This window comes from Sus scrofa, chromosome 2 (genome assembly GCF_000003025.6).
Source record: "Sus scrofa isolate TJ Tabasco breed Duroc chromosome 2, Sscrofa11.1, whole genome shotgun sequence".
In the NCBI taxonomy this organism is placed as follows: Eukaryota; Metazoa; Chordata; class Mammalia; order Artiodactyla; family Suidae; genus Sus; species Sus scrofa.
Window position 1 is genome coordinate 137,197,735 of NC_010444.4, and position 24,846 is coordinate 137,222,580.

At 59.1% G+C, this 24,846-nt stretch overlaps 1 protein-coding gene across 3 annotated transcripts; it reads right to left on the bottom strand.

Annotated features, from left to right (window-relative positions):
• Positions 2,690-14,766, bottom strand: PITX1 (paired-like homeodomain 1). Of its 3 annotated transcripts, none has more exons than XM_021080088.1 (4): positions 14,576-14,766; positions 8,770-9,006; positions 6,243-6,475; positions 2,690-4,232 (listed from the first exon to the last, which is right to left on the bottom strand). In XM_021080088.1, the coding sequence occupies exons 2-4, from the start codon at positions 8,936-8,938 to the stop codon at positions 3,690-3,692; spliced, it is 945 nt and encodes a 314-aa protein (XP_020935747.1). In that variant the 5' UTR covers positions 8,939-9,006; positions 14,576-14,766; the 3' UTR covers positions 2,690-3,689.

Consider the following 24,846-nt stretch of genomic DNA (forward strand, 5'->3'; position numbering starts at 1 on the left):
GGGGAGCCGCAGGCTCAGGTGAGTGGAGCTGAGGGCCCTCCAGGGCCTGGACTCCCCGGTCAGTGCCCCCTCCAAGCAGCTCTTCCAGCTGTGACTTCCCGCTTCCCCTCCAAGTGACTCTGGTGGCCCAGAGGCAGGCCTGCAGCTTGCCTGGGGCCATAAAGCTGGGGGAGGCGATAGGGGCCCTCTCCCTCCGTGACCAGGCACTTGGGGGGCTGCAGACACTGGCTCACCGCACTCTCACTTGGTGCCCACAGTGCCTTCGAATTGGTGCTGGGCACCGGCCTCTTGCCCTCTGGTCCCTAATTCGCGCCCTCTCCAAACTTAGGGCAGCCCTTTGGGCTTCGCTTTGTTGGGACCAGGTGAGAACAAATCTGCTTTTCTACCTCCCAGGGGCCGCTCCTGTGTTGCCAGCAGGAATCATGGTCTCTTCAAGGTCAGACACCCTCTCCCACCATGTCCCCAAGGTGCTTGGCCTGGGACAGCCCTGCGCGGAAGGTAGAGAAGGGGGAGTGATGGCGTTGGAATCCACTCCACGTCCTGCTGTGTGACTTCTTTAGGCCTCAGGGGCCTCAGCCAGGAAACGGGACCATGAAGAGCCTTCTCACGGGGCTGTTGTGCAGGTACAGGGGCTCACGGGCGAGAAGCGGGCACTGCACCGAGGGTTCAGGACCCTGAACGGGCTCCATAAGCGAGGGCGCCACCTCCCCGGACGGCTATGCCTGACCATCCCCGTTGGAAGCAGGACTTTCATTTTCTTCTTACCCACACCACCCCGTTCTTTCTCTTCACAAGCACTCAGCCCAGTTTGTAATTAGATGAGTTTGTTTACTTGTCCTTGAGAGCAGGGACCGTCTCGTTTCCCACTTCTCCATCCCGAGCACCAAGAGCAGGAGCACAGAAAACACTGAACGGACCTGCCCCGTCCTCTGCAGGCGGAGCGGGACTAGGGTTTTCTGCCGTTTCTCAGCGGACTTGGCTTTCAGAGCCCTGGAGAGTCCTCGCCTCCACCCCCCAGAGATGACCCTGCCGCTGGCGCTGGCGTAACTGGGAAGGGCTGGATACTCTCTGCAGACACAGAGGAAGCTGGGGCAGAACGACTGGGGGGGGGGGCAAGGCTGGGTCTCACACTCACCTTGCTGGCCACGGCCCTTGATGGATGATCGGGTCCTTCTGGAACTGCTTTTGCCCTTCCTGCTGCCTGCAGCTGCTTGGCCTGCAGCCCCCGCAGCCACATTACGTCTCCCCCAGAGCCCGGCTTTGGCCCTGCTCTCACCTGAGGCTGGGCCTGACTTTCCGAGCCGCCTTCCCCTCCTGCCCCACCTCCTTCCAGGTCTCGCCTGCCTCCTGCCCTCAGCTGAGACCAGGGCCCCCCTGGCCTTGGCAGATGTGTGAGGCACTCTGCGTCCAGATGTGATTGTGTTTATGTTTCCAGAGAGCGAGGGGTCGGAGCTCTGGACTGGAGCCGCTGGGGGAGGGGTGGTCTGGCTCCAGCCCCCTGCCCAACCTTCCCTTCCCCCACGTCCCTCCTCCAGCCTGTGTATCTGGCCCCGTCCTCCTCAGAACCCCACAGCATCAGGCAGGGCTGTCCTCCAGAAGGACCCCTCCTCACTCCTCCCTGAAGGTGAGAAGATGCCTGGCTTCGGAAGGCGTATGACCTTGGCCCAGTGCGGGGTGTGGTAGGGTTTTGGTCCGGTCATCCGTATAGCAGGGATGACACTCCTGACCTCAGAGGCAGTGCTGATGTGGTTTGGGAACGTGTCCCCAGGACTCCTCAGCTATTCGCTGGTGACTAAGCCCATGGCTGTGCCCTACTCTCAGCTAGGGCTTGCCTGGGTCCAGCTCCAGGGCAGTGCCAATCACAAGGTGATTCTAAAGCAGGATAACCACCCCTCCTTCCTCCCCCGCTGCAGCTGCAAACATTTTGTTTTGCCATTAGAAGTGACTTACTTAAGGGAAGCAGAATTTTACAGGCGGTTTACAGGCTGGTCTTGTTCAGTAGTTTCCAAAACTCCGGGCGGGGAAGGGGGGGAGGGTGGTGACGGCGGGAGCCACCGATTGTTGGGATGGAGGCGAAGTGAGAAGTGAGCTCTGTGTGATGGACACCTTCTCTGGAACAGCCACATGCCCCTGGGTGGGATTTCGATGCGGAAAAGCCAAGGGAGGCCCTAGCTAGAGTCTGGCGGATCCAGCACCCCCCCTCCCCCGGCCCCCGTCCTCCTGGAACAGCCAGAGCGGGGCTCAAGGTGGGGGTACCGGGCCTAGAGGAGAAAAGGCAACCCTGGGCCTAAGGAGGCTTTCAGGGTCCCCCACCCCTACGCTCCCGGGAGACACAGACGGCGTGGCACCCTAAAAGCCTGGAGGGTCCCTAGAGACCCAGTTTGGGAAGAGCCTTCGGATTCCTGAGGCCTGGGAAGGGCGGGTGGTCGGGGAAGGGTGGCAAGCGCAGCGCCGAGACCCCGAGCGGCTCAATAGATGAGTACGGAAGAGAGCTCAGAACGCCCGATGGGTGCCCTCAAGGAATCGGGGATGTACAGGCCCGGAAAGGTTAGGGGAGTGGCGGTAGGGGTCCCCAGGCGGGGTTGGCCTCCGCTCTTCCCTCCTATCCGTAGGGCTCACGGGAAGGGAACGCAGTTCCCCTTCTAACCCTCCTCTCTCCTCGGCCCAATGAAGCAGTCAGAGCTCGGCAGTGGTTAGCACGCTCGTACTATGGTTTTAATAGACGTACATGAACTAGTCGATATAGACAGATTTATAATTCTATACAGTCAGTCCGACATACACAGGGACGCTGTAAACAGGGACGCGGGCCGGAGAGCGGGTGTGCAAAGTGGGCGCGGCGTGGGGCCCCGGCCGCGCCCCGAGCTCTCCCGGCTCGACTCTTGCACAGCGGGCGGTGAGGAGGGGGCTCTTCGCTGGGACGGGAAGGCCACCTCCTAGCCCGGGAGCCAAGCGGAGGGCCTGGGCCGGCGGCGAAGCTCGGGGGCTGGAGGCTCAAAGACGAACCCTCCGCACCCTCCCGCCTCGTCCGCACCGCCAGCTGCAGCTCCGTGGCCTTAAAATAGGACTCCCGGCGAGGGCTCTTCCAGGCGCGCCGGGGCCGTTCGTGCGGCTCCACGACGAGTCCCGGACCCTGGGCTGGGTACGGTGATCCCCGGCCCGACGCCCGCTCCAACTTGGATCCGGATCGAGCTAAGGTACGCTCGGCCGGGCCCAGCTCGGAGGGGGCGTCTAGGTTCGCACCCGGCCGGCCGGGGCCAGGTTGGCCCGGGCTCGGCGCTCCAGTTCTCAGGCGCGGGCCGCTCAGTCCGGGTCCAGCGCCGCTGGAACGCGGGCTACGGGGGCGCCCCCTTCGAGCCTCCGGTCACGGCCCCGCGCCTCCCGCGCCGCGTCCCCTCCGCGGAGTGTCCCGTCCTGCCCGAGCGAGCGAACACGTCCCACCCGCGCCATCCCCAGGGAAATTGCAACTCATCCGTTTTTTCGCGGCTCTTTTCTCCGACGTCTCTTTGCTTCGTTTTATCTCGTTTTGGAGGGCTGAGTGGGGTCCAGGAAAGCAAACACAAAACCAAGCCAGAGGTGGGGAGGTGGGGAGCAGGGGGCCGCGCAGGCGCCAGGTCCTCGGCGGCGCCCGCCCCCGGCCCGGCCCCGGCGCCCTGCCGGCCGCCGGCCCGCGTGGCCCGTCTGGGCGGTCAGCTGTTGTACTGGCACGCGTTGAGGCCCGAGGCCGGGCCCTGCAGGCCGCCGTAGCCGAACGACGAGTGCTGCTTGGACTTGAGCCGCAGGCTGGCGAGGCTCGAGTTGCACGTGTCCCGGTAGACGCTGTAGGGCGAGGCGGGTGTGCCGTAAGGGCAGGCGCCCGGTGACATGGCCGAGTTAAGCGAGGAGCCAGTGAGGTTGTTGATGTTGTTGAGGCCCGAGTTGGGCATGCCGGGCACGGCGCCCGGGCCCATGCTCGACGGCATGGTCATGGAGGAGATGGAGCTGGGGGCCGAGAACATGGACTGCGACGACAGCGGGCTCATGGAGTTGAAGAACGTGAAGCTCTTGGTGGAGAGCGGCGCGGGCGCCAGGCTCTTGGCGGCCCAGTTGTTGTAGGAGTAGCCAGCGGCGTACACATCCTCGTAGGGCTGCACCAAGCCGCTGAACTGGGGCACGTAGCCGCCCTTGCACAGGTCCAGCTGCTGGTTACGCTCGCGCTTGCGCCACTTGGCTCGCCGGTTCTTGAACCAGACCTGGGGGAGGGGGACAGGAGAAGGGTCAGGGCTGCCGAGGGCGGGAAGGCGCCTGCAGCTTCCCCCCGCCCCACCCCGAGCCCTGGCCCAGCTTCCTTCTCTTCGAATAGTTTCCTTTCCTCCAAATTTCCGCCCCTGCCTTCTCTCCATGATGGTTCCTTCCCTGTCCCCAGAAAATACGAATCTTTTCCTTTTTCTGATCTTTGTTCCTTTCCCCCAGTTAAATCTGGTTTCTTCTCCTAATACGGATCTTTTTTTTTTCCCCCGACAAATATTTTTCTGGCTTCCTCTCGACCAGTTTATCTTCTGCCTTCTTCCCCCATCGGCTCCCCATCTATCTCTTTGATATTCCATCCTTTTTCTTCTCTCAAATAGGAAAGGTAGTTTTCTTCCCTACCTCTAGGAGTATGCGACTCCTCTCATTCTTCAGTCTGTTTTCCCTTCCTCATATAGTCTGTTTCCATTTTTATTGGCAATATCTGATATTCTTATTTCTGCCCCAAATGTTTATTTTCGTTTGGTCCGCCCTGCTATCGGAACCTCTTTCTTCTCCTTCAAGCAGCTCATTTTTCTTCATTAGCCCCCATTAAAAAAAAAATCCTTTTGCTTTTCCTCCAAATGTTTAGTTTTTTCCTTCTTTCTGACCTTCCTTATGTCTCTTAAATAGTTGATTATTTTTCTCAAATACTCGATCCTTTTGCCTCTCCCGTAAAGATTGAATTTCTTTCCTGCCACCTAAATGTATGCCAAATATGTTTTCCTGCAAATATTTAATTTCCTTTCACTACGTACTGGTTTCTCTCTACTCTCCCCCTCCACCTTTCCCCCCGCGAAATGCAAGAAGAACCTCTTCTTTCCCAACACCCGATCCTCGCCCGATCCTCCTTTATCGTCCGTACTCCTTTGCCCTCGCCAGCCCTCCTCCAGCCCTGCGCTGTTTCCTGAGCTAGCTTGCCAGCCTCCTGCATCTCAGCCTTCCCCATAGCCAGCACTAACCGCTGCTGATTCTACCCCCACTCCAGCCCTGCTAACATCAAGCCCTGGCAGGATTAGTGAGTTCAGGATTACTGAGTGCTGTCTTCACTCCCTATCACACTGGGCTGGTCAGCCTAACTGGGGAGGGGTGAGAGCTGGGCTTTTAGCAGGGAGTCTGTGGGCCAGGTGGGACCTTGGTTTAGCTTGGGACATGCTCCCAGTATCGCATTAAATATTTGCAGTACCCAGGGAAGAAATGCTTCTCTTGCTGCTCTGGCCGGAAAGTCATGTACATTTTCTCGAGTAACCAAGGGGTGAGAAGAGGGAGGGTGTAGTCCCATCTCAGGTCAGAGACCTTACGTCTCCAAAAGGATTCTTCCTGAGAGCCCCTGGTCCACCAGTCCACCAGAGCTGCTTCCCCACCCGCCACCTGATCCCAGCCCTTAGGGAAAGGGTCCAGCTCCAGACTGGCTGGTGGCTGAGAAAGAGGCAGGTGAAGAGTATCTTAAGGTTTTGGAGAAACCGACTGCAGATGGGACCACTGCTCCAGGAAGTTTTGAGACATCCCCCCCCCCAGGCCTAGGCTCTTATCCGGCCTCTCTCAAGCTGCCAGGCAGGACCTGCCTTTCCCTTTCGTTTTCTCGGGAAGGTGCCAGCTGTTCCGAGATCGCCAGCGCGGGGAATCCTCTGCGCAGTCTAGGGCGGCAACATCCGAGGGGGGCCCCGGACTCTACAGGGCTGGGGAAAATCCCCTGGGGCCACAGGTCTTTGGGCGAGGGGCTGCGGTAGAGCCGGAGGGTCACATAGGATGCGGGTCAGAGGGATCCGAGGCGGCAGCAGCCGAGGCGCGCAAGCACCAATCGGCTCAGCGGCGGCTGGGTAGACCCCGGCCGGATCCTCCGGTGGAGGGAGGGAGCAGGTCTAAGTGGTGGGACAGAGGAATAGTCTGAGCGCCGATCTAAGCGTTCAAGGGCTGCGCTGGACCGGCGGCAGCCTTCGGCGCCGGTCCCCTTAAGGCACACGCCCTGCGCTCACCCGCACGCGTGGCTCGGTGAGGTTGGTCCACACAGCGATCTCCTCCCGCATGCTCATGTCCGGGTAGCGGTTCCTCTGGAACGTGGCCTCCAGCTCCTGCAATTGCTGACTTGTGAAGTGCGTGCGTTGCCGCCGCTGCTTCTTCTTCTTGGCGGGGTCCTCCGCACCGCCGCAGCCCGCGCCGCCCGCACTGCTGTCCTCGGGCCCCTTGGGCTCCCCGCTGCGCTCCTTCTCTGAAGCGGGCAGGATGGGGCATCGGTCACGTCGGGCTTATGCCCTTCTGCACCCCGTCCCGGCTCCACCGAAGCGCCGGCCTTCAGCGGCCGCCCTCCCGCCAGGGGCCCTGGAATTGTCCCCATTAGAAAGAGCCCGCCCGTGCCGGATATCAGTAGTCACCTCTGGCCCGGCTTGTCTGGGAGAAGAGCCCAGGAGTTGGAGCCCTGGGCCTAGGTCCTAGCTGGGCAGGGCCTGCTCTCACAGCTCGGCTCCTGCTCGATCCCTACTGCTGATGTCACTGGCGAATGTACATTTTTAGGGTTCTTGGAGTTCTAAGCCAGAGGGGAGCTCTGCTTTTCTAGGCAGAGGGTCAGATCTTTCTAGCCCGAAGTTGAAGTTATCCGGTTGGCAGGGCGAGAGCCAGGAAGTGGTTTGCAGGCTCTCCACCCTCTTTTCCCCAGGGCTGTGTGGGAGTCCCACCGGGCAGGCACTGCACCGCCGGTTCTCGGCCTCAGCTCCAGGCCCCACGTCTCAAGGCCCAGAAAATCCCTCTGGCGGCAGCCGAGCAGGCCAGACCCACAGGCTCTAAGTGACCCTGGGGCTCTGCCTCTCTCTCTTTGAAGCTACACAAAACACATGCAGTCATAGAAACATCGAAGCATAAAGAAAAAGAATTTAAAAACAAAACACAGAAGCCTAGGAAAGCTCACAGCTCTATGCCTAAAAACATTAGAAAGGGTCACACACTCTTAAAAATAGGCAGGTAGAAACACAGCAAATGCAAATTAAGAAGCCAGAAACCTCCGTGCAAACACATCCCTAACTAAATACAGTGCTGTACGTGTATAAACTCCAGGCAGACACCGGCATTTATTTATCTGGGACTTAAAAAAAAATCAAGGTACTGTTGTAGATAGTTTTTTTTAACCCCTTCCCAAATAATGCTCTTCTAGAGGTAATTTTTAAATCCCAGAGAAATACAACACTCTAGTTAGATAAATTCCCCAAATCACACCCCTGTAAATGGACTTTGAGAAAATCCCGGACAAACGCGCCATTTTGGATTGAATTTTTAAAATGTCTCGAAGAATAACGTTGCATGCAGATATTTTAAAATTCCGGAGAAATGTACTTAGGATAGCAATTCTTTCTATACTGAAAAATACAGTTAAATTTTAAAGTTTATCCTCATAGACTTGGTTGTTAAAAGCAATCTGTAACGATTTCTCTGAGCTTTAACAATAAAAACCAACCCAAGCCCACGCCTAAAACTTTTGAAAACAAAAGTACAGTCCAGCGCTGCTTACTTTTTAACCAAGCAACAGAACCTCTCAGAGAAAGTCACTTAGGGATGCAAAACAGAAACAAATAGAGATTAAAAACGCGTAGAGAAACACTCAGCGGTGGATTAAGAAATGAACGCAGAAGAGGCGCCCGTAGCCGAGAGAGCAGGGAGCTGGGCGGCGGCGCGGAGTCAAGACCGCGAGCGATTCCGAGACTCGGGAGCCGGGACCGGGCCGGGTACTAACCTCGCCACGGCCCGCGCCGCCCATCGCCGGCCCAGCAGCGGCCGGGGAATAAAGCTCGAGCCGGGACAAAAAGGTAGCGCGGAGGGAGACGTGCCTGAGCCGAGCCGGAGACCTGGCTGGGCGGCCTGGCGGCTCCGGGCTCCGGCGGCGCACGTGGGGCCGGGATCCCTGGCTTAGGGGGTCCTCGCCGGAGCCGGGCCGAGCCCCTTGGCCCGCTCGCCCTCGCTGTCCTCTCCTTTTCTGTGACCTTAGGTTGTTTCTCTTACTCCCTGTTTGCTTTTCTCACTTTTCCCGCCACCCCTGCTCTTGGGTCTCTCCCTCTCGCAGTCAGTCGCCCACGGTGTGTCGGGGTGTCAGTACTCTGCTTTCCTGGGCACTTTCTTTCGCCCACCGCCCCATTCCTTTCTGATCTGCTCTTCGCCTTCGGTCTGAGCGACCCGGGTCACCCAATTTCCTCCCCCACCCCCGCCCCGTTCTATTTGCTCCTGATCAAGAGGGGCTGTCAGTCCGACTCTCCGGTCGTAGGTTTATGCATCTGCCGGTCACTTGGCGCGTGGGGATCTCATGGAACTGTTTTCGGAAAGCACTAGATTTCTGTTTCTGAAAGTGTGTACATTTCCGCGTTCACCCTCAGGTACAAAACGGGAAAAGGAAAGATCCCGACGCTCCTGGGGTGTAGAGCGAGCCTGCCTGCGCGGCGCGGGTGCCAGGCCCTGCTCCTGGCTCCCTGCGCCCTCCTGCGGAGTAGGCTCCGTGCGCGCCTCGCAGACAGCCGCGCTTACCTGGCAGCTCCGTGTCGGACGACTCGCTGGCGGAGTTCTCGAGAGGCTCGCGGGGGTCGGCAGCGCGGGCTAGGTGGAAGGCGGGCCCCATGTCGTGCGGCGGCGGCGGCGGCGGCCGGAGCCCCTCCGGCAGCCGCTCCAGACTCATGCCCCCCTTGAAGGCGTCCATGGAAGCGGGGACCGTGGCGGGCGCTCCGGGGGCCGGGGCTGGGGGCACCCGGCCGCCCTGGCTGCGACCTGCGAGAACGAGAGCGCAGCGTCTAAGCGGCTGCCCCCCAGGGCTGCCCGCGCCCGCAACGACGCCGCGCCCGCCCCATGGACCGCCCGGGGCTGCGGGGCCAGGCGGGCGGCAGCGGCAGCGGTTTCTCGCGACCGGGGGCCCGGCTTCGCGCTCCGCGCTGCGCTCCCGCCGCTCGGGCCTCAGCCGCCCGCCCGGCCCCGGCTCCGGCTCCCGATCCGGGGCCGGTTTCTAAGGCTCCGGACCGCGCCGGCAGAGCCTGTCTTAAAGCGACAGCGCGCACCGCCAGGTTCCAGCAGTCCCTGCGCCAGGGGTGGTGGGTGGGGTGGGCCGGGGTGGGAGGGGGCAGGGAGGGAGGGAGGGAGGGAGGGAGGAAAGGAGCAGCGAGCGAGGGAGCGCGGGCGGAATCCAGCCCCGAGCCGCCCGCGCCGCCGCGCCCTCTCGGCCGCCCGCCCTCCCTCCCTCCCTCCCGGCCTCACCCGCGCCCTCCCCCTCCGCAGCCACCTTCCCGCCGCCTCCCCCCTCCCGCGGCCTCGCCGCGCCTCACCCTCCTTCCCCCCGGTGACACACCGAGTTCTCCCTCGGCCGCACAAAAGAAACGCATCTGGCCTGCAAGCCCCTCGCGGCTCGTGCCCACCTCAAGCCCCAAATGACTTGTTTCGCTCGAAATCAACTCCAGTCTGGGCCGCCTCGAAGTCCCGAGTCCCCGGCGAGAACAGCCCAGGCCGAGTGAATGTTCACCGAACAGGATCGCACCGACCGGTCGCCGGCGAGCCAGCGCCAGGGCGGGGGCAGAGCCCGGGGCTCGTTCCGGCAGCTCCCAGCCGCGTCCTCGTCCAGGGGCCGCCGGCCCCTCCTTTCCCGGCCTCTTCTCCCGGGACCCGAGCCAGGCTGAGTGACAGCAGCCCGCGCTCTAATGGGCCCCCGGATGCTGCCTCCTAATTAGCTTGGACCCTCTCCCCCAAGGCGGCTTGCTTCTCAGGCCTCCCCCCTCTGCACCACAGTCAATTTTCCGGGATTGGGATAGAACTGATGGCTTCTAATCAGACGAAACGTTTCTGTTGGCTCCAGGCCGCTGGCGAGTGCAGCAGGAGACCCCAAGAGCCCTGCCAGGCCCCACATCCCCTTCGAGAGGACTCTCTCCTTGTTTCGCCCTTTCAGAGGGCTCACCGAATCTGCCTGGCTCTGGCCGTGGCAACCACGGGGTGGGCCTCTGACCCCCTTCAGGGCAGGTTCCCAGGGCCTGGGACCTCACTTTGGCTGCCCAGAACTGCAGGCATAGACCTGGCAGGCCAGGTGACTACAGTTTGCAAACCTAGGCCAGCAGCCCAGGAAGCCTGGGATGGTCTCGGAGTTTGTCTCCTGGGCCTTGGTCGCTAAGCTGCAGCTCCATTGGGCCCTCTCTGAGCACAGGCAGAGATGGTCCGCTTCTCAGCCCGAAGAATCAGTCCCTCCCCAGTCCTCCTACCTCAGGGAAGTTTGGTGAAGGCTTTTGCTTAGCAATGGGTAACTGGCCCTGAGATGTCAGAGTCTTGAGCGAACAGGTGACAGCTGGGGTGGTAGGGTGTGACCCTGCTCTGTTCCTCTGGCCACAGCTGGACCCCAGGCTGCCCTCTGTGTCTCATCTCGGCCCACCAGTTCCACCAGGCAGAAGCAGCACTGGGCAGGATGGCGGGGGTGGGGGTGGGGGGGCAGGACTTGTACTCTCCAGGCCCAGCGCGCCTCACCCCGGGGCCCAGTGTACACTCTGGGTCCTCCTGGGGACTCTGCTGGGGAATGGCTGTGCAGACGCTCTGCGGCCCCTGCCCTCACCCGGCTCCCTGCCAGAGGGAGGCACCTCCACCCCAGCCTGAGCTCCTCCTCGGTGAGGATTGTGGGGGCGGGGCGGGGGCAGGGTGGAAACAGGCCTGCCTCTCCCTCCCTTGGTCTCAACCCAAGGCCCCCAGCTCTGGCTCTGGGGGGGAGAAGGCACACTTCCTTGGGTGCCTGTGAACACAAGGGGCCTGGACTGAGGCTGGGGCCAGTGGGAGGATGCGTCCCAGGAGTTTGGGTTGGGGGAAGGCTTCAGCAACTCCTGCCCTGTCCTCCCCAAGGGAAGGTCCTCTAAGTTGAGACCCCCGGTTTTGGTATAAGTGTTGGGGGCGGTGGTGAGATGGGGACACAGACGCGGGGAAGTATGGCTGTCCAGCCTTGCCCTCAGCCCCATCTTTTAGCACGTTTCTTGGCTGAATCTCCTGAAGCAGCAGCTACCCCCTTTCAAGGAGGTTTTTCTTTTCGGGTGCTGCAGGAGGCCGGGGGTACCTCTTCACACACCACCTTCGGTGCGGCCGCCTTATCCTGATGAGCCGGTGTGCCACCCAGCCTGCCTGGATACACATGGGTGCCAGAAGCATGCGTGAACTCATTTGTCCCTCATACCCACACAGATGTGCTGTGCACACACAGACACACTGCCCACACAGGGGAGTGCCGGCTGCAGTCACATAGGTAGCTCTCTGGGGCCCAGAACACTGATGCTGTTTGGCACAAAATCTGGCTGATAGGGGTGTGTTCCAAGCCTCCTAAGTGTCAAGCCGAGGTGGGAAGCCCCGTGCCTCTCTGGGTGGGGACCTGGAATGAATGGTCGCCTGTGGGCAGCCGGAGGCTGAGGGTCACAGCCCCCCACTCCCCAGAGAGTCTAAAGAGTCAGGCTTTCCATGGATGGGAACTGTTTTGTGACTCTGGAGCTCTAGCTATTCAGAGGGGCTTGTAACCCTCACTGCGGATGCATTTAATGCAGTTATTGAGCACCTGCTGTGTGCCCCTCTGATCTGAGCCTCTGGCAGTGCTCCAGGCAGTCACAATAATCCCTATATTTGGAAATCTTGGTGCCTGCTGTGTGGATGGAAAGGCCCTCAGACTCTTGTGGGTGAAGCTCCATATCCCTGGGGCCCTGAACCCTGGAGAGGGGCTAAGACTGGTGGGGCCTGGCCAGGCAGTCTGCCCTGCTGGAGCTAGGCAGCACTGAGGAGGCGGGGGCGAGGAAGTGATAGATCTAGAGGAGGCCGTGGCCTGATTCTGGGTGTTGGCTGGAGACCTGGGCGCTCTCTCTTCTTCCCAGCCACTCCCTCCACTGGTCACTCTTCCAGGCAGCATAGGGGCTTCTTGCACACTCAGATGCCTCACACACACACACACACACACACACACACACGAGGCAACTCTTTCAGGATTAAGAGCAGGGGTTCAGTATTCTTTGGGCTTTGCTGTGTGATCTTGGGCAAGGCTTTTGACCAACACTGCAACACTGCAACACTGTCCCTCGGTTCCCAGGTCTGACAGGGGACCCAGCGATCGATCGATCGATCGATTGATCCTCACTGCTGCCTCAGCCTCCGCCTCACTTGACGATGGGCACTGAGGAGAGGAGGGAAGGGGGCTTCCTGGAGCTGGAACCATATGCCCATCCAGCCCTCCAGGCCACACAGAGCTAGCAATGATTCTGTGACTTTCAGGAAATTTGGGGCTTAGAGTCCTGGCTGGGCTCAGCAGAGGGGCCTGGGCTGTTGGGGGGGTAGTCACCAAAGGGACCCTTCCAGAGTCTGGACTTAGAGAAAACAGACTCCGTGCCCAAGAACGGCTTAGTAATTTTATTTGGAAAGGGTGGTTGGAGGGTCCTCCTAGAGGGCATCCTCTCACCCACTCATGGGAGTACCTGCCTGAATCTTTGCACCAGAATCAAGGGATTTCAGGACAAGGAAAGGAATGTGCCATGGCTTGCCCCCGGGGGCCATCCAAGACTCTCTGGGACATTCCAGCCCTAAGCCTCTTAGGCTGTGGAGAAGTTCAAACTAGAAAACCCAGTCTGGGGAGTGCAGCCGGGACCACCTACCTCCTTCTGCCAGATCTAACACCCTCTCCCCAATAAAAACTCTTGTTTCTTTGAATACAAGCACTCGCTGGGTGACTGGGGAAAGGGGTGCCCAGGTACAGGCTGGGAATGGTATCACTGGATCCTTTAGGCTTTGAGGTCCCCGTTGGTCAGCTTTTTTTCAATTGGGGTTCCCCGGCGGCTTGTCCTGGTGGGAAGAGCTGGGATGCATTCTGGCAGGAGGGCTTAGTGGGGGCGCCGAGGGGAGCATGAAACTCAGAACTCTCCGTCAGCAGCTGGTAGGGCCCATCGCTCTCCAGGCTCAGGGCTCCCTTGAGCCCACTGGTCGCTATTTGGTTCCTGAGAATGGCTGAGCCAGGGAAGAGAAGGCTGGGCAAGTGGCTATGGCTGCCACAAACTGGGAAGCAGAGGGTCAGCTTTTGCTGTACACAGCCTTCTCTTCCCAGCAGCTGCTTTCCTGAGAGAAGGGCACTCTGAGCCTGGCCTGAAGGTCAACAATACATCCTAGAGTCCAGGCAGCCTGATCTGTACGTTTCTGTCCACTTCTTTTCCTTTTCTGAGCAGAGATGAGGCATTTCAAAGCAGTCTGAGGAAGGCAGACGGCCAGCACGTCCCCCTCAAGTGCTGCCCCTTCGCCTCTAGCTTTTGTCATGACCCTGGATCTGTTTCCTTGGCCTAGTGGACAGCAATATAGGTTGCCTCCCTCTGGCCCTGATGGCTGCCAGAAGTCACAGGGATGCCAAAAGAATACCTGAGCCTTACTTTCTTGGAAAAGTGGACTCAAATATTTTGATCAAGGGCATTCCTAAATCGGAAAACCTTGGCACCGGGGCGCCCACCTGGGGTTCCCATTTCTGCGATCTGGATCAGGGGGGCCCTCGCTTTACCACGTCGAATCCGCTCAGATTTAGAAGGCTGGTCAATTTCAGAATTCTGAAACCCGGCTCTAGAGAAGCGGCTCTAAGCTTGGGAACCCTGCGTCAACACCCAGATCCTGGAGAGGCGTCGGGAATGTCTTTATTGGATTTTGCGGAAGAGCATTTTGGGTTTCGCTCAGGGCAAGGAGAAGCCCGACCTGCGCGGGCCAGGGCAGGCCGCCTTGGGCCGGGGGCGTCTCCAAGCAATGCGGCGGGACATCGGGGTGCGAGGCGGGACATCGGCCGACGTCTGCTGCTTTTCTGCGGCATAGCTACCCGAACGAACGAACGAATGAAGCGGTTTCGTTTAGGAAAAATACCCTCTTGACGCGAAGCTAAAGCCGAAGTCCCCAGGCTTGCAGAGGGGCCAGCGCTTCCGCTAGTGCTGGGGCCCCCATTCCTGGGTGCATCGGGGAGCGGCGGGTGGCCTTCTCGCTTGCCCTTGCTCTCAGAAGTCCCCAGTGGCTCGGGTAACCCTTCGCCGGGCTGGGGCCCTCGCCCCGAAACTGTTGCCCTCTTGGGGTGCCCAAGGCTAAAACGTGGCGTGGGTCCGCGGGTTAGGTGAGGTAGCGCCCGGCGATGGCAGCTGTGATCGTGCGCTGGGCACAGGAACGAGCTCCCGGAGCTGCCTCGAAGGCGCCTGGCCTTTACGTTGCGCTCAGTCCCGCGCCACCGGCTGGACCTCACCTCCTCCCAGAGCAAACAGCGCGCAACTCGGCCACCACCTCCTTGCGCCCCAACACCGCGGAGACCCAGCGCGCCGAGCCCAATGCCTCTTACCCGAACCGGGCTGCGCGGCTTGTGCGGCGGCTCCTCGGCTCCGGGCTCGCTCGCCACAGACTCTGGCTGAGGTTTCGGCTCCGGCTGGAGCCCGGGACCCAGCTGCGTCTTTGGCTCTGCGCGCAGCTTCGGCTCCTTCTGGTTCGCTACATCCCAGCGTGCAAGGACCGGGCTGCCGCGGCTCGGCCCGTTCCTCCCGCCGCCGTCGCTGCCGCCGCCCGTCGCCCGCGGGGAAGGCGGGGACACGGGCTGGGGAGGCGGGAAGGGGGGAGGGGAAGCGAGGCGCTCGTGGGACCAGCGGGGAGGGGGGCGGCGCGCAGTCCCGCCGGCTAGGGGTCCCGGCCTTCCTCCGGGCGCAGGCTGGGGTCTGCGCGGCTCGTGGCCCGGGCCGGAGGCCAGTGAGCGCGCCCCAGGACTGTGTGCGCAGAGGAGGGGGCCCCGCCGCATGCGGACCGAGCCGCCGCGGGTCCCCACCCGGCCCCGACGGACTTTCTCTCCCTGGGCTCAGTTTCCCATCAGGCACGTGGGGGCCCGAGCCCGACCTCGTTTAGTGGGGGTCTGGTTGGTATTTCCCGGGTCCCGCCAGGAGAAGGTTGACCCGGGGTTTGGAGAGTCGGCTTTTCCCCCTTTCTGCTCAGCCGGCGGGAGGGAGCTGGTCTAGCATGCTGGCAAGAGGAGCCCACTGCGCCGAGCTTGGCAGCCGAGGGGGTTTGAGTACAGACCCTAGAGTTTCTCCGCGTGCACTGAGAGGGGGTTCCTAGGTTCCTAGGGAGAAGCAACCGGCTGACCTGCTCAGCTTGGAGGATCCCCCTGCCACCATCCTCCTCAGGGGCTGGAGTGATGAGGAAAGGGGAGACCCACCGCAGGAGGACAGACTGCTGGGGCCCCTTGCCCAGCCCCTTGCACACACACCCTCCATCGGTGGTCCTGCCTGGCCCTTCCACTTTTACAGGGAGGATTCCACCCTGCGGGGTGGTTGGCCTGTCCCTGGTGGGCGGCTACTGGGAGATGGGCCGGATTGAGGAGAACTGGCCTCCATCCGCAGACCACTGGGTTCTCCATCCGTGGCCAGATATCCCGAGTGAAGCCTTGTCTGAGCCTGCTGTTGCTGGGGCCGTGGGATGGGACGGAGGTTCGGGCGGACCATCTGTTGGGGACGACCCCCAGGGACAGGACAGCCAAGCCTGCCCCCGACCCCCGACGGCCAGGGGGCTCAGGGCTGCCTCTTTGGCTCAAGGTGCCAGGAGATGGCAGTGCGGCGGCTGGGCATCAATGTTTCATGAGGTGCCGTTGCTGACGGCGCCTCCCTGCCTGGTTCTTGCCGACAGCTGCTGCAGGAGAGGCCACGGCCCTGTTCCGGCCCTGGTGCCCTCCTGCCCCCGTCTCCGGGGCTACCTTGCCCGGGAACTGGGACAACCCAGACCCCTGCCTAACACCCAAAGTTGGCCTGGCCCAGGTGTGCAGAGGCTGAGGCACGAGGGCCCTTAAAGTGGTCCCTGCACCCTGTCCTGCTGTTGGGGGAATCCACAGCCTCCCCTCGACCCTCAGCAGCGGGACCCTCTCTTTGGCAGGTGTGTGAGGCTCAATGCACACGGGGGTCCTAAGAGTCAAGGGTTAGAGTCAGCTCCCCAGTGCCTATGATTTCAGATGTGGATCTGGGGCAGCCTGGCAGAAATGCAGTCTCTCAGGCTTGGACCCTGTCCTTCGGGAATTCTAGCCGCTGCTTCTCCTGCTGCCATGAGTTTGGCCGATTTATGCGTGAAACCAGTCTGTTGGCCAGTCTGGGCCCTTGGGCTGCTAAGCTGAGATGCTACGGACCTTGTCTCAGGCAGCCTCCCCTAACAGCCCTGGGGCCTGGGCATCTCCCAGCATAAAGACAACCAGTGGGCCCTTACTATGTATGGAGGGCCCGAAAGGCGTCTAGCTGGGGTGGCGTTCCCTCCGGTGCCTACGTCAGGAAATTGAATCTTTCTGCTTCTGCACAACAGCGATTTTCTGGGTTTCGTTCCCGTGGTGACTGGGCTTATGTATGTGATTCTCTGTACCCCCTGTTAACAGGCGGAGCCTGTGGGCCCAAAAAGTTGCCTCTGAGACCAGATAATCAGAGTTAGGATCTTGTCTCGTCTTACTAGCTGTGTGGCCTTGGGTAAATATCACATAACCTCTTCCACCTTCAGCTTCCCTACCTGTGAAAGGGGAGAATAATAAGAGTTTCCGCCTCTTTGAGAAATCTAGGAGCTGCTGGAGGTGAGGGGTGTGGCCTGGTGTAGGAGTGGACAGCCGGGCACAAAGCGGTGATACCTGCCAGGCTGCTTTGCTCTTTAAAAGGGTTTGCTCTCATTTTGGTTTCCTTCTCTCCCCAGGGTGGTCACGTTGGTTTAATTAGGCAAGAGTAGGCTCCTTCTCTGATTTAGCAGACCTGCCCCTCATCCTCTGCTTCACCGCTTGGTCGTTTTGGATCAGGGAAGCTGGGCAGGCAGGTGGGGAAGGGTGGAGGGGGACCAGGGCCTGAAAGCCTGAAAGTTTTTGGTGAACGGAATAGGTCAAAAATCTTTTTTTTGATCTTATTTTCACTTCTTCCAAAAAGAATTTTTTCGCTTTTTCCCCTTTAGGTTTTGACATCTTGGGGCATGCCCATTTCTCTCTCTCTCTCTCTCTTTTTTTTTTTTTTTTTTTTTGTCTTTTGTCTTTTTAGGGCCACACCTGCTGCATATGAAGGTTCCCAGGCTAGGGGTCTAATCATAGCTGTTGCTGCCTGCCTTCGGCAGAGCCACAGCAACGCCAGACCCAAGCCGCATCTACCACCTACACCGCAGCTCACGGCAATGCCAGATCCTTAACCCATGGAGCAAGGTCAGGGATCGAACCCGCAACCTCATGGCTCCTAGTTGGATTCGCTTCCGCTGCACCACAACGGGAACTCCCATTTCTCCTTTTGTCAAGGCAGAGGCATCGGGCATTAGCGAGAGGAAGGTTGAAATGGGCTCCACCAGGAAGAGAAGCGACATGGTCCTTGCACCTGAGTATCGCTTTAGCTTTGAGCTTCCAGGCGCCTAACCAAAGAGGTTGGTGGAGTTGTGTGATGCCTTGGCTTAATCTTTCCTTCCAAACTGCCATGCTGCTTCTCGTCAGAAGTTTTTCTCTATGGTACAAAACTCTCAGCTGAACTTGTCACACGGGTTCTCCCTGAATCAATGGGTAAATGTCTTTAGCCACAGTTATGTAGAAAGACTCAGCAGTTCTTCAGGCAGCATTTCTTATTTCAGTATCTAGTAAGAGCAGTATCTGTCCTCTCCCTTCTTAGCTTATATTTTACTAGTATCGAAATCAGTATTTATGTTTGGATTGATTAAAAATCTATTGTCCCTACTGCTTGTAAGCGCCTCAAGAGCAGAGCTGAGCCTCTCCTGCTAACCACAGGGCCGTCCCTAGGAGGAGCAAAGGAATTTGGCTGTGCGGATTGGCTGGGTGCAGCTCACGTGCCCCTTGCTGAACCAATCACTTTGTGGGGAAGAGTGACTCAGCACTGTGATTGGTCAGGTTAGGGTCACAGGCTCCATCCCTGAAGGATGGGACAGGGAGCACCACCATGTTAGGGAATAGTCCCCATACGCCCCCAGGAAGACTGGCTGCTGTCCTGGAACACGTCCTCTGAGCTGCTGGTGGCGGAGAATGGGTTGGTTCCCAAACCTTGAAGTCCCTGCCCCATGAAGGTTTGCAGAGGGTTGCTGATGGTGTTGGTGAGAAGTTTACTCCGGTGTGATGGGGAGGTCCTGGCTCGGTTGGGAAGAATTTGAAGTCCATCAGGATTGTTCTTGCTTTCATCTATGGGAAGAGGTGGAGGACGACCAGATAGTCTGAGGAGGCTCAGAGTCTACTGACTCACATGTAGAGATGGATCCATAGATCAAAGGAAAGCATCTATTGTACTCCCTTGTTCATCTGTGAGGAGGGAAGTAGAGGCTCTGGAGGTAGAGAGGAACCCCTAGATCAGGTAAGGTATTAATTTATTTGAGCACTATTATATTGCACTTTGAGCTTCCTGGCAGCCAAAGCAAAAATAGAACCCATTCGGGCATCTCATGTATTTTTTCCATTGCAGACCTATCAACATTCACATGGAATAATGGAAAGAGCTCTGTTCTGGAACTTTCCTGGACGGGCCTCTGTCAAGTCAGCCAAAGATTAGAGAGCACATATTTCTGTGCCTGTGATTGCAGAGATACAAAGACGCATGGCTCCTGCTCATTTGGGTTGAGCCAGGGAGGCAGATGGGGCAAGCCGTAGCCATAATTGGAGCACAGTGCTGCCTGGTGTCGAAGAGCCTTGAATGATGTACAGGCCTTGAGTTTGCCAGCAATATCCCCACCCCTCCACCCCTACCCCTGCCTCGCAGGAATAGCCCTGAGACAGGTGGTAAGGCAGGGAGTGGGGAAAGAGGAAGTTGGAGCTTTCTGTGGAAACCAGAGGGCTTCGCAATCCTGGTGAGAAGGGTGGGATTTTCTCCTGAAAGCAGAGAGGAGCAGGTGAAGGTTTTAAACAGAGAGATCGAGTCAGATTTATATTTTAGAAGATCTCTCTGTCTGGGTGGTGGAGGATGGAGATGAGGAGGTGATGGAGAAGCAGATTCATGCAGCATCATTCACTCAGCCACTCCGTCCATCTTCTTCTTGGTCCATCGGTCCGTCCACTTGCCTGGAGCACAGGAGGCTACACGCTTCGCATGGGAATCACGAAGGTGAGAAGTTGAGGTCCTTGCTTCCAGAGCTGCCCCTTAGAGGGCCTCAGTTTACCCTTCTGGAGGGCTGGTCTGTCTGCCAGCCTCACAGGCTCTGTGGCTTATGCTCAGGAGCCTCCTGGATGTCTGCTGCTGCCTGGGGACACAGGGTGTTCAGGAGCCACTACTGCACACAGACAATTTGGGGGACCGGCGCAGAGAGCAGTCCTGTCAGAAGCTTTTAAAATAATTACCTCTGCCTGCTTGGCTGACGGGCCGACGGCAGCCTATTAGCCCTGAGTTGGAAATTCTGAATTGTTTCATGACAATTGAAAACACGATTGGAGGCCAGGAGGGAGCTGCCCATGAAATATTGATGTTGCCTCGGTGTCGTGGGGCTGCGCCCCTCACAGCCGGGAACCCTGGATGCTTAGGGCTGCTGGCTGCAAGGTGACTGCCATTCTCCCCGGTGCCCCTCGGGCCAACTGTCCTGCCCTGCGAGGACACAGCAGACTTGTGATGGCCCTGGGGGACCTGTACCTCTCATGCCTCTCTCTAAGCTGCGCCCCGCAGCCCTCCAGCCCCACTTCCAGGGCTGAATGGGAAAGAACATGGGGACTTGAGGGCACTTTCTCAGCTCTTCAGTGGGAGATGCCACCACATCCTGCCCAGCAGGGCTGCGATGCATAGGGATGGCCGTGTGTGCAGGGTCTGCCCTCAGCCACAGGCCCCTGAGCTCATCAGGAGCAGCCCTCGGTAGGTCCTGGGGTCAGCGCAGGGCTGGCTAGGAGCCCCTGCTGGATGGATCCCCAGGACTTGTGGTCCCTTGTCCTCTGTGGACTGCTTTGAAGCCCTCTGCGTTTCCCTCTTCTCTGCAGATCCTATGGAAATGCTAGTGCTGAGAAGATGCGTGCTGGCCTGGCAGGCATGTCTCATGAGTGAGGTGCCCTGAGGTCTTGGTAAGGGACCCTGCTTGGCCAGCCCAGGCCTCTGCCCATTGAGATGAGTCCCTGCCACCGCAGAAGAACCTGGCATTAATGCCTGGCTGCCTGCCTTCGGAACCTTCCCCAGGCAGCAGGAGAAGGACTTCTGCTCTTTGGGCCCTTAACTTGTCAGTCATTATTCGCACTGTGGGAGCTGCTAGCTACCCATTTTGCAGATGAAGACAGTGGAGGCTGTGCTTCATTCTTTCTGCCCACAGGCAATTTCAACAATACCCATTCTATGTGCTGGCACCGGGGGTGGGGTGCCAGGAATTCAGACGTCAAAGACAATTTCAGGGCAGTCCTTCAGGAGGGATTGGATCTAAAGATGAATGCTTGCTTGCTTGCTTGCTTATTTATTTATTTATTTTGTAGGGCCACACCCATGGCATATGGAGGTTCCTAGGCTAGGGGTCAAATTGGAGCTGAGACTGCCGGCCTACATCACAGCCACAGCAATGCCAGATCCGAGCCACTTCTGTGACCTACACTGCAGCTCATGGCAACACCAGATAACCCACTGAGCAAGGCCAGGGATCGAACTCATATCCTCATGGATACCAGTCAGGTTCATTATCGCTGAGCCACAGCGGGAACTCCAAAGATGCATGCATCTTTAGACGTGGGGCAGGTTAGGAGCTGTGGGTGACCGAACAGGGGCAGCAAACCTACCCTGGAGCTCAGGGCAGGCTTCTTGGAGGAAATGACCTCCCCACTGAGCTGGGGGGTTAGAGGGAGTCTGCCCTGGAGCTCTCACTTCTCTGGATTCCATTGTGCATATAGGGAAACTGAGGCCCAGAGAGTCCCTCCTCTAAGGACAACTCTGTCCCCTGGGGCCTCCATCTGGCACAGGCCTCCGTCTGTCCGCTCCCTGACATTGCCTGTGAAATCCGAGGCTGATACCTCTGCCAAGGACCTCCTTTCTGGGGGCTGCCTGCACACCTGGAGGTTTTGATCAGGGCCCACGGACCTCAGCTAGCCAGGTGGTACCAGCTGGAGTTCAGGACACAGGGTGGCCAGAGCTGCGGCTGAGCCAGAGCTGCCACCTCTCCTTCCTTCTCCCTGTGTTGGGTTCTGGCTCATACTCAGCCCCCATCCCCCAGCCCCTAACCTTGGGTGCACACAGCCTCTCCCTCCTGGCTTCCAGACACCTCAACCTCACTGCCACCCGCTGTGGCTGTGGGACTGCCAGGATTCTTGCCCTGGGGGGAGTGTGTGATACGGAGGACAGGGTGGCATTTCAGGCTGGGCTTTTGAGGGATGGACAGACTCCGCCCTGGTGTGCCTGCAGCTGGCGCCTCAGGGGGTCCCAGCGAGTCCTAGGGGCAATGCTTGTCTGTGCACAGAACCCAGATCCCGGCCGAGGAGACCAACGCAGAGTGCGGGACGTGTCTTGACAAATGTTTGCCAAGTCCCTGGCTGACTTGGAAGCCTGGAGCGAGTTTGTTTGGCAGAACAAAGGGGAGCACAGCCTCCAGCGGGCCATAAACAGTGAGGAAGGAGGAGCAGCTTGGCCTGAAGGCTCCATGGGTTCTTGTCCCGGCCAAAGGACCCCGAGTCCTCTGCTGAAGGATCCCGCTGTCCTCTCCCACATGCTTTGCACTGGCTGCCAGGGACCATGCTGGTGGCAGCCATCCTGCCCCCTGAGCTGGGGCTCCTTGGGAACCCTTGGGTGTTGGGGCATCTGAGGGGACCTGGATAGGCTTGGAGGTCAGCACGTCCACATGTCTCAAGGTCCCTCTTCCTCTAGGGATCAGACGTTTGGCAGGGCTTCCGAGAGGCAGCGCTGATCTGGCACGAGACCTGGGAGCCTGTGACACCTGCCTATTCCCAGGCTGAACTCCCTTCAGCCCCCTCCCGCTTCTCTCTGCCTTTGGTCTCCAAAGGGGGAGGGCAGAACAGGAGAGGTGGGGGGCGGCTGGGCCGGACCCTTGCCCTGCCTGGGCCTCTGTTTTCTCAGCTTAATGTGGGATCCTTCTGCTCAGTCAGCCCGCCCCTGACCCCCCGGGTGACTGCAGCTGTCAGGCAAAGAATGGAGAGAAAGGCAAATCAGAGAAGGCTCTCCAGAGCGGCTTTTTTTTTCTTTTTTCTTTTTAGGGTTGCACCTTCAGCATATGGAGGTTCCCAGGCCAGGGGTCGAATTGGAGCTGCAGCCGCTGACCTACACCACAGCCACAGCAACTTGGGATCCAAGCTGCGTCTGCGACCTACGGCACAGCTCACGGCAATACTGGATCCTTCACCCACTGAACGAGGCCAGGCATTGAACCGGCGTCCTCAGGGTACTTGTCAGGTTCGTTAACTGCTGAGTCACAAGGGGAGATCCTAGAGGAGCTAACTTTTGTATGGGGTCCTGAGATGTGGGCAGGATTCCCTTCCAGCAGAAAGAAAGGCCAAATGCGAGTGCAGACACAGAGGTAAACATATGCAGGTCGGGGGTGGGGAGTGCTCGGGAATCTGTAAGTTGAGTGTTTATGTGGGGGTGCTGGGAGCTGGCTGGAGAGGCCAGGACAAGGGCCCAGGGATCTCCCTGGGGAAGTGAGTGAGCTGGGAAAGGGCGCTGAGCTGGGCTATGCTCTGGGATGGTGGGGAGGGGGCCAGAGACAGTGGAGGCAGGTCTGGGGGAGGGGCAGGAGGTGGACAGCAAAGGGCTCGGGCTCTCTCCTCTGTGCTGGGGTTGAAGGTCCAGCAACTGGGCAGGTGGAGATGGGGGCTGGCAGTGGGGATGGGGCTGTGGTGGTGTGAATGGGAGGGTGGCAGTGGAGATGGGGACGGTGGTGGTGGTGGGCATTGGGGGTAGCCAAACCCAGGCCTTCACTGATGGGCTCGTTGGCTTCCCAGGGCTGAGCCACTTTCCTTCTGAGTGGAGGCAGCCCCGGGGGGTCCTGGGCTCTGAAGCCTGGGCCCCACACAGAGGGCTGGCCTGAGCTCCCAGTGCCTCCCTCTGTCTCTTCATGCGGGCCCCTTGATTCTGCAGCCCATGCACCCAGGAGCCCGCTGCAGGGGAGCGGTGGTGGGGACACCTGGTGGATGCCATCTGGGCGCTCGCCTCCTCCCAGGGCCGTGTCACAGGCCCGCCCAGAGTCGTCATCCAGACTTCCCTGGCCGTGTGCCTCCCTTTGGGGCTGGGAGCCTCAGGGCCCAGGAGGGGAAGGGACTCTCCAGGATCATAGACGCATCTTCATTCAGAAACCTTATGGAGCCCCTTCCTGGCCTGGGGTCCATCTGTGGCAACAGTGAGGCCACAAAGAAGCCCCCTTCACCTTCACGAAGGGGAAGAAGGGACTCGTTGGGTGGCAGCTGGGCTGCATGTGTCGAGGAAGCTGTCTCAGTTCCCAGAAGGCTGGTGGCTCACCCTGTTGGGGGCGTGGAGGAATGTCAAGCCTGGCCTTTCTGGAGCCAGGTTCTGGGTCCATGGATCTAGGGTACCGCCCCCCTGGCCCCCGCTCCCCCACGTCGTGCTTCTGTTTTGCTCTCTGCCCTCTGGCGGCTGTCGGGTGGGGCGGGTGGCAGGAGAGTGGGAGGGGGAAGCAACATTTCCTTTCCTCACCTGCTCTTTGCCCCAGTCTGGACTATTTGACCCGAGCGTCTGATGCTCAATCTCTTGAATTCAGTCTCCATTCTCCATTCTGATCATTTTTCTTTATCTTTTTTGGTAACATAGGTACAGTATAGAAGTTTCTGGGCCAGGGATTGAACCTGTGTCACTACCGTGACCTGAGCCGCAGCAGTGAAAATGCTGGATCTTTAACCTGCTAGGCCACCAGGGAACTGCCTGATTTATTGTTCTGTTTTGGTTTGGTTTTTTGGGTTTTTTGGGGTCTTTTTTAGGGCTGCACACACAGCATATGGAGGTTCCCAGGCTAGGGGTCGAATTGGAGCTGTCACCATCGGCCTGCACTGCAGGCACAGCAATAGGGGATCCGAGACACTGATTTTTTCTTTTAAGTTTTATTTTATGTACCTAAAAAAAAAAAAAGCCATCTCAAAGATTGGGCTGATGGAACAGTTTGGTATCTGGATTCTGGTCGTGATTTCATGTAACTGCACATGGGGTAAAATGACAAGACACCACAGGCTTTAAGCAGCGTCAGTTTCCTGGTGCACGGCAGTCACGTGACCATGAGCAAAGCGAGGAGGGGTGCACAGGCCTGTCTATCCTATCTGGGCAACTTCTTGCGGATCTATATTATTTCAAAATTAACTGTTAAAAACAAAGAGGCCAGGTTGCGGTTCTGCTTGGAGGGTGAAACGTATGTCCCCGCACAACACAATAGGAGTTGTTGGGGGAACCTTGGAAAAGGGGGGGAGCCAGGGGCCAGGGCGTTGGCAGGGGAGATCAAGAGTGGCTGGGGCGGAGTTCCCATCGTGGCTCAGTGGTAACCAACCCACCTAGTATCCATGAGGACACGGGATTGATCCCTGGCCTTGCTCAGTGGGTTAGCAGCCCAGTGGGCGTTGCCGTGAGCTGTGGTGTAGGTTGCAGACGTGGCTCAGATCCCGTGTTGCTGTGGCTGTGGTGCAGGCTGGCAGCTGTAGCTCCAATTGGACCCCTAGCCTGGGAACTTTTG

Coding starts and splice junctions, on each gene's coding strand:
- PITX1 (XM_021080088.1), bottom strand. CDS start 8,938: ATGGACGCCTTCAAGGGGGGCATGAGTCTGGAGCGGCTGCCGGAGGGG. Junction 6,476..8,769: donor GTCCGACACGGAGCTGCCAG/GTAAGCGCGGCT, acceptor TGCCCGCTTCAG/AGAAGGAGCGCAGCGGGGAG. Junction 4,233..6,242: donor TCACCGAGCCACGCGTGCGG/GTGAGCGCAGGG, acceptor CCCCTCCCCCAG/GTCTGGTTCAAGAACCGGCG.